The 9025-nt window shown below is 37.7% G+C and overlaps 2 protein-coding genes across 2 annotated transcripts; one reads left to right on the top strand and one right to left on the bottom strand.

Moving 5' to 3' along the window:
- The first annotated feature begins 284 nt into the window (after positions 1-284).
- On the top strand, positions 285-2074 carry LOC113280573 (protein EXORDIUM-like 7). The gene has a single exon (XM_026529187.1). The coding sequence runs from the start codon at positions 685-687 to the stop codon at positions 1744-1746; it is 1062 nt and encodes a 353-aa protein (XP_026384972.1). The 5' UTR covers positions 285-684; the 3' UTR covers positions 1747-2074.
- A 49-nt stretch (positions 2075-2123) lies between these two features.
- Positions 2124-8378, bottom strand: LOC113280567 (uncharacterized protein At4g19900-like). Its single transcript, XM_026529180.1, has 5 exons — positions 6748-8378; positions 4781-4930; positions 3824-3958; positions 3253-3447; positions 2124-2926 (listed from the first exon to the last, which is right to left on the bottom strand). Exons 1-5 carry the CDS (start codon positions 8163-8165, stop codon positions 2740-2742), a joined length of 2085 nt encoding a protein of 694 aa, XP_026384965.1. The 5' UTR covers positions 8166-8378; the 3' UTR covers positions 2124-2739.
- Positions 8379-9025: the final 647 nt, after the last annotated feature.

Below are 9025 nucleotides of genomic sequence, written 5' to 3'. Positions count from 1 at the left end.
GGAGAATGAAAGACGATCCCATGATTATTGTTAGGAACATTCAACGCGTAATTTTTGGGTAGCTATTAGTCTTCTTTTGAAATCAATAATTAGTCCATCTTTTTAACTTTTTCTTAATAAAGGGTGGTAGGTGAAGATGCTAGTTTCGCATAAAGTAATGTAAAGAGCATTTTCTTTCTGAAATCAAAACAGTAAACAATAGTGAATCTTTACAATGCTTTTGTCTGTCCATCACAAAACTCACTGATTATGAGTAATAATACTAAATATATTTGTAAATTGTTTTAAAATTAAAATAGCCTTACGAACATTTCCACAAAAGAATGTGTGTTTACAGGGTCGTTCACATCTGTATCTTCTTAACAGATCTTCGCTCGTTCAATCCCCGAATGCTCCACCGTTTGAAGACGACACTGGCCTTTTGGCCATAAGAAGCGGCAGTTTTAAGAAGGCATAGCACAATGCATCACTACGGCACCACCGACAAGTTTCAAAAACTGTACTACAAAACCGAGCTGACATTGTACATAGGGTGATGCTAACCCTTGTCATGTCATGCATGCGAATCCAACTTTTGATAAAAGGTTAGAAATCCATGCCATCCAACCAAAACCTATACTCTAAATCTATAAATAGTAGTGCATTACATTGTCGAAAATATCACTAGCTGAAAACGCAACAAACATGGGCACCCTACTAAATTTCATGATCATCTTCTTTATAACATTTTCATCCTTATTCTTTGTTATGGCACATCCACAACAAATGAAGATTAATCGGAACGATGGTCATGAGGATGACTATGAAGGGTCTTCTAACCTGGTCAATCTTCAATACCATATGGGTCCTGTCTTGGCATCACAAGTACTCAACCTTTACATTATCTGGTATGGAAACTGGAAGCCAACCCATCAAACCATCATCAGAGATTTCCTCAATTCTCTATCCTCCGATGTTTCTTCTTCTTCGATCCCATCGGTGTCTGACTGGTGGAAAACGGTGCGCCTTTACACGGATCAAACAGGAGCTAACGTCACAGACACTCTTACTCTTTCAGGGGAGTATCATGATACAACATACTCCCATGGTGCTGCTCTTACACGTATGGATATTCAATCAATCATCAAAACAGCAACTAGTTATGATAATTCACTGAAAAGAAAATTGCCATTGAATTCTCAAAGTGGTCTTTACTTGGTTCTTACTTCTTATGATGTTAAAGTTCAAGACTTCTGCAGAGCGGTTTGTGGTTTTCACTACTTTACGTTTCCTACTCTTGTCGGTGCAACTATACCTTACTTTTGGGTTGGATACAGTGGTACTCAATGTCCTGGAATCTGTGCTTTTCCTTTTGCACAGCCAAAGTATAACGGTGGTGGTGGTGGTGGTGGGAGTGCTGGTGGTGGGCTCAATAACCCCAGCAGAAATGTGATGGGTCCGCCAAACGGGGACGTGGGTGTTGATGGGATGATAAGTGTAATAGCACATGAACTTGCCGAGGTATCAAGCAATCCGCTTGTGAACGCATGGTATGCTGGTGATGATCCAATTGCACCTACAGAAATTGCTGATTTGTGTGTTGGTGTTTATGGATCTGGAGGCGGTGGTGGATATGTGGGTAAAACCTATAAGGACAGATTGGGAAATGGGTATAATTTGAATGGTGTTAACGGAAGAAAATTCTTAGTTCAATGGGTTTGGAATCCTGCAAGGAAAAGATGTTATGGACCCAATGCCATGGACTAACCGATCAGTTCTGACTCGAATTCCGAGGATAGAGTACACAGTGATGAAGAAGATCGGCTGTTTTCTTTCTCTGTATATACTAAAATGTTGTGGTGTGATGTGACCAGGGAGAGCGCTGCTTATATTTCTTGCAAATTTTGGTATTACAGTTGATTTGCAGTTTATCAACATTTCTCTTACTTGCCATCTAAGCCATGTCAAGTTATTAGCTTCACTTGTTGGAGATGTATACGTTGATCATAACTCCGGTTTCAAATCAGTCAGTCACATGAGCAGAATGTCTGAACTCTTTTTTTTAAGTACTGATATACTCCCCAATTTCTCAGAACTACTGGTACTAATAGCATCCAACAAATCTTCAGAAACAACATCTTATATCCTTGATTTCCCCTGTGAGTAGTTTATAGAAATGGAAAATAAGTACCGCAAACACAATCGACTTGGTTTTTGTTTGAGCAACTGTATTTCATTTGCGCAACTTTTCAGCACTGACTTTACAATTAGGTTCTAAAGGAAATTTTCTTATACGGAGGAGTCAACAGTCACACCCTTTCTAATCTTCTTTTAAATTTCTGTATCTTTCGCCATGCTTCATGGCTATTACAGAGAAGTACAACAAACAAGCTTACCTCCAAGAACCCAACCCTCAAAATTTTGTCCGGCTCTCCCACGACCAGACTTTCTCCTTCTAGTTATAACTCGTCGTTTGATGAGAGCCAACAACTTCCCTCTGCCCTTCAAACACCTGCACCCTTTGGTTTTTGTTGCTCGTGATGCAGACTTTAAGTTAACTCTTCCAACGTCAACAACACGGTTTGCTTGTCTAGTAACTTACAATATTAGTAACAACGACAATCTGATCTTGTTTCCAGATTGTAGCCTGATCAAATGACACCACAGATCCTTGAGAATCCTTTCATGGACTGGATGATTTGGAAAGATAATGGTTGGAGAAGAGCTTGACTTGACTTGGTTTCTGCAAACTAGTACAGATTATAGAACATCCAGACAACGAATGCAGAAGTGGTTCAGAATTCTCCATACAAGGCTTCCAGGATCTGGAACAATGGTAGACGTCACACTATTCCAAAAATGAAATATGTAGGACTCCTTCAAAATCCTTCTGAAGAGGATATCTTGTTCAGCCCTTTCAGTCTCGTCTGCAGGGGCATTGAAGTATCTGTTTGAAATGGCTCAAAGTTATTACGATGCAGAAGAAACTTATGGCACTGCAAGTTTTTTTTAATAAATAAGGGTAGAGAATTATCATAATTTTAGAATTTTAAAGTCTTTTTAGAAGCTATCGTCCTAAAATTGTCCATGTGGTGTATATGAGAACGATAGAGAATAGGAGGGAAGGAATTATCTGACAAAGTTGCTCGCCAAAGGTGCATCACCAGTAAAGTTCTACAAACTATACTTGCATGGACTGCTCCCTATGCAGAGGAAACAAATCTTTGCAAAGATACACGATAGCTTACATGGCATCAACAGTTGGAAACATACCTTGTGATATTTTTCCGTCCTACAGAGAAGAACAAGGAGGAAGGTTGCATACTTGTGTCAAGCTGTTTGTTGGAGCTGTTATTTATGCTTGAAGATTGTTTACCTACTCTTTCCAAAAGTTCACCACCATTCCATCTTAAGAGGGTATCGTCGTAAGTCTCATAATATTCTTTTAGACACTTCATTATAAAGGGACTGCATCAAAATGTTGATAAAGGTTAACAATGAATTAGACTAGGGAAGAAGGAAAGTGTAGTCACCATTGAGAAGATCCCTCGACTCTAGTATTCATGCATATGGAGACAGAAACATTGTAATTTGTCACACTGAAATCAACAGCTCATAGACTACAGTGAAATCAAAATAAAGACGCCTGCCAGAAAGCTAAACATGCGACAAAAGCATGCTACCGAATAACATAAACAGCTATTATTTTCTACAAAAAAATGCATAATCGCGTACGATTGTTAAATATATCGAAGGTACTGGCTCAGATAGTGTTACAAGTAGAGGGAAATTCTGTCCCAGAATTATTATTAACGAATTATTGTTAGGGTAATTAAAGAAGAACCTGGACTTCTTGAATGCCATTGCAGCACCTGTAAAAGAACCATTACCCAATTGATCCTCCATGCTAACGAAATTGTTAACTGAAGCTAATGGCTTTAATACAACAATGTCAGAATCTAGATAGAGGCCTCCAAATCTGTACGAAGAAGCAGAATAAAGTACAAATCAAATTTAACAAGCAAGCATAGTAAAAACTAAAAAGGTTACAAGAAAATAATAGAGATCACCATAGAAAAGCTTATAAACGGTCACTATAATTTCATTAGCAGGTCAAGAGAAAAGTTAAAAGGCCTTTTTGTTCACGTAACGACAAATCGATGTTAGTGCTGCAATGTTACATCATCTTACTCCTCTGTGCCTGTGTGGTACATGATTATTCTTAGTGGATCCCCATGAAAACACAATAAAACGACGGTCGATCCTAACCTCAAATACTTTTTGGAAAAATTGCTTTTCTGGGTATAGTGATCTACTAAATAAGTTAAACAAAGTATTTAAGTTGTTCATGTACGTACTATGAAACTGCTCAGACTATATTCAATGAAGTAACTTAAGAGGTCACATCTAATAGTATATGATCGACGAGACAAAACCAAATTTTGTTGACAGCTGAAAGCCTGAAAACATATCGGTGGTTAATATCCCTCCATTAAACCTTTTCCACTTAACCCTATGTTTTGCCTTTTCTTTCTGATCAGCAAAAAAGGACTTTTATCATCAGAACTGAAAATAAGAGAGCACACTTCGTTCAAGTTTTCCTGACCATAAGTATCACCACTTCTCTCTTCTGTGAGTACATGATAATAGCAATTTAACGGCAAATCAGAGTACCAAGTGTCTGGAGTAAAAGAGTAGAATTGGATAGCATAAACAGTCACGTCGCTAAGAAAGTGAAAACTAACATATTGGAACACATATCATATATATAAATGATAAATGGATGAATAAGCCAACATACTTGTACAGAGCAGCAAGGCGGATAAGCTCACTATAGTGGACAGGATAGAAATTGGTCTTTCTCCATTCAAACCAAGCTGATACAAATTCATGAGTTGGGGTATTCTCCAGCAGTTCATCAAGATTTGGCATAGCAACAGCAATTCTGAAGCTGCACAGCAAGAGGCAAACAAATATCCGATCTTTCACAAAGGGAAATAATATTCTAATATAATATATAAGAGAAAAGTACACAGAAAAAAGCAAATGTTACAAGCAAGAAAGTACTTACGAGAACAAATTTCAAGGAAGAAAAACATGATATGTTAGTTTCTGACTCTGTGTGCGTCCAGTATGTTAGAGATACTATTCACTCCGTACATTAATACAGTTAGGGGTTAGCTTTGGAAAAAATTTCACTACACTACTTAGTTTATATAACACTACTATAAAACAAATACTCCCTCCGTCCCTAATTAGATGACCTACTTGGTTTTAAGTTTTGTCCCATAAATAGATGACCTATTTTTGTTACTATAAGAAATATGTATAATTTGATAGTTATGTTTATATTCGTTATGTAGGTGTTTTAAAATGCTTTTCAACGGTATAAAGTTTACGAAAAACCGTGATATAGTTTAAGAGATAAATCATTTCTAAGTTTTACTAACATCCTTGTCTTAACAATTGTGCAAACTACAACTAGGTCATCTAATTAGGGACGGAGGGAGTACATTCTAATCTGATCAAAATACAGATCTTAAATCTTCTAAAATTAAGGTTCATACCCTGGAGAAATAGATATATAAAGAATGTTTCTCGACTCTCCCAAGGAAAATTGACAGTTATCATTTATTACGGTTTTTCTCGCATTCTTAGCATTGATATTAACCACAGAATCCTATAGCACTATGAGAAAACTGTTTATCTATCTTCTTACAGAGTATAACAATATGACCATTAGGACCTGAATCATGATATCTAATCAGAAAGTTTCCGGCACTTGGAAACAATTGCAAAGATTAAATGAAATGTCTCACAAACTGTTTGCCTGCACTAAGTAGACTTCTTTTACTTCTTGGTGAAGGTCATGATTTGTGTGTTCTGAGTGGAACAAAATTGAAAGTCTAGATCAGTTATTCATCAAATCAAATGTGAGTTATAAATCTAAGTGGCATTCTGCTCCTTCTAATAGTTTTTCTAACAGCACTAGCATGGATCACGGGAGCATCTTAAACCTAATTCTGCAACTCTCGGCAGCATATCATAATCATGCTGCTCCCTAAATCAATGTTCTGAATTATGACTGGCCAGTGTGCCAAAGGTGCAGGCATGAATTAAAAACTGCAGACAAAAACTCGCAATATAGTTATCAAACCGATTAACACTTTCAGTTCTGATAATATTCCATCCATCACACAGCAAACTCAAAATTAAGGCATCAGACTCTGAATAAACGGAGGCATCAGCCGCCTTGGCAGTTCTACAACAAGTTAAAGAGGTAAGTCTGGACTCTGGAGCCGTGCACCATCACAAGGGACACCAAAGTATTTGGACTACCCCAAATATCAAATGCATCAGGTGAAAACTGAACAGCTATTTTGGACGTTGTCCTGCTACTTATGAATACTATTCACTCTAAAGGACAAACATTCCTCTCCCAACTGAAGGCATAAATACGTAACTCCTAGTTAATGCTTCACGTGCTAAATCTTCTTTTGAGTTCAGAACACCTTATTTGGCAATTGATATTTTTGACTATAAATAGTAAGGTCACTAGGTTAACTTGGTCGGTTTATCTGCCCGACTGCTTTGCTGCATGTGCCACGAAAGATATATTTTTGTATTATCAGAGCTTCTAGACTTCTTAATCTGGCTTAATCCATAATCTATTCTATTCTATTATAACTTACAAGAAACAAAAGCTCTGACAGATAAAAAGACATCAAAACTCCTGAAGACAAATGTAGGAACAGTTAGAGTTCTTACCCATCTTTCACGAAGTCCCTGAAGAAATCAAGCTCAATTGTTTCAGAGAAGACCATAACACAAGCATCTGGATGGTGGTACAAAAGGCTTTCAAGGCCTCTCTGGTGCCGAACACTAAACATCCAAGGCGGAGAATTCCATATCATGAACACCTGCAAGGAACATTTGCCTTGCCTAAAGAACTCAGTCACAAAATCAGTAAAAGATAGATGGGGAGGCAAGCCGGGAAAATAACCCCATCTCGAACCATCAGCGTATATAGGCCCGGAATCCACATTCACTTTGCCATTTGGTACATTGAGCTTTAATGGCTCCTTTCCATTTGGTAGATGGAGCTTCCTCTCATCATTTGAATGTGAATTTGAATTTTCATAACCAGCAATAACCCTTTCAATGGAACCTAAATTTTCAGCACCATCATTACTATTACTACTTCCATTGTCGTCTAACGTTCTACGTTCCACTCCTTTGACCTGATTAATCATTCTATCTTTATTCACCTTCATTTCATCTACATTGGCATCCCTTTCCTTAACATTATTACCAAAAAACGGATTCTTCACAACAACAGGAAGTTTGCGAAATTCATTCAGCAATGCCTTGTGCATAATCTTGTCACCCCTGGTAAGAGTTGTAACTCCAACTCCATCAGGATCTTGTAACAGTGGATTATTCATAGGATTTAAATTCTCCAAATTAGACTTGAACATTTTATCTCTTCTTAAGAAATCCCCTTTTTTTTCAAACCAATTTGCCCAACCTTCTCTCAATGGTGATGTTTTCAATAACAATGCATCTTCAATAACCCTAATATGATCCAATTTACGCCTAACATTCTCATCAACAGGTTGATCATCAGAACCAAATGCAATCTTACTCTTATCATCTTCAGAATTGGAAGAAGAAGAATAAGAACCAAATGGAACTGAATCTTGCCATGGATGAATAGATCTTTTGTCAAAAGCTCTTCTAGTAACACCAACAATATGATCCCAGACATAATCAGGAGAATGTTTAAATTTATTATTATTCAAATCAGAATCAGATTCTTCTTCAAAATCAACACCTCTAAGTATTTCTTCTTCGTCAGAAACCTTAGATTGATCATCAGTATCGATAACATCAAGTTCATCAATTCTATCTTCTTCTTCATTAGATGTAGTAGTACCACTATTAGTAGTAGAAGCAGTAGTAGCATCATTTTGAATGTCTTCTAGTAATGGATTAACAACGATTGCATCAATATCATCTGAATCTTGTGAGAAATCTATACCTGTTCGTTCTAGAGATGACGATGAAGATTGCCGATCGAAACCAAGACGACTGTGAAGGACTGAAACTGATAATAGGAGCAGAATTGCAGCTGTGATTGCACATAATTGTACCCCATAACGGCTTCGTCTCCTATTCCTCAACATCTCTCTTTTAAATTAGGGTTTCCACCTTAGAAATGTTGATGATGGATGGATGGGAGATTATATCGTTTATAACGTACATTAATCTACAACATAGATGACAGTACAAGCAACAGAGAAAAGAGAACCGAATTGAGGAGAGGAGAACCGAAAGATTTGGTTGTTAACAGCAGCAAGGAAACTTGTAATTTTGTGGCAAGTGGCCTAGAGTCTAGACTAGGGTATTGCTGAAATTGCGGAAGTGCTACACTTCCCCCACTCCATTCCCCCGTTATGTGTCATCGTTCTTAGCCCTTGATCCCTGAATTGAGATTAGCAGGAGATTCCATTATTATTAGGCTTAACCGATAGATGTTTGACACATAGACGGGGGAAAGGAATGGGGGAAGGGAATGGGGGACGTATATCATTTTCGTTAAAATTGAGCTGCTAGATTAGCAAAAAAGTGTTGCAGATCAAAAAAAAGTGTTGTCTACTTGTTAACTCTAGTTTTCTCTCCTAGTATTTGCTCGCAGTTGAACTAGCAGCGAGATAGTAGTGCTGAATGGTTCAGCGCTACAAAAACCTTTTCGTTGAATGGTTCAGCGTTTGGCGATTTATTTTTTAATTTGACAGCTAAGATTTAAAGCGCTGAACCAAACAGCATTGGGCTGACGTGGAATGCTAGTCCAGCAGCTAGATTAGCACTCCCATAGGACTTGGGAGGTAGTCGTAGCTGACGTGGACTGCTAATTTAACTGCTAGATTAGCACACCATAGGACTTAGCCTAACCACTGCTAGTTAGCCAACTAATTAGAGGGAATCCAAAAGCAGATTAACCCAAGAACCAATAACTAAAGCGTTTTTGGTCTCAAACAAATTG

This window comes from Papaver somniferum, chromosome 1 (assembly GCF_003573695.1).
Source record: "Papaver somniferum cultivar HN1 chromosome 1, ASM357369v1, whole genome shotgun sequence".
In the NCBI taxonomy this organism is placed as follows: Eukaryota; Viridiplantae; Streptophyta; class Magnoliopsida; order Ranunculales; family Papaveraceae; genus Papaver; species Papaver somniferum.
The sequence above is the reverse complement of the archived record's forward strand: the minus strand, read 5'-3'. Positions and strand labels throughout refer to the sequence as shown.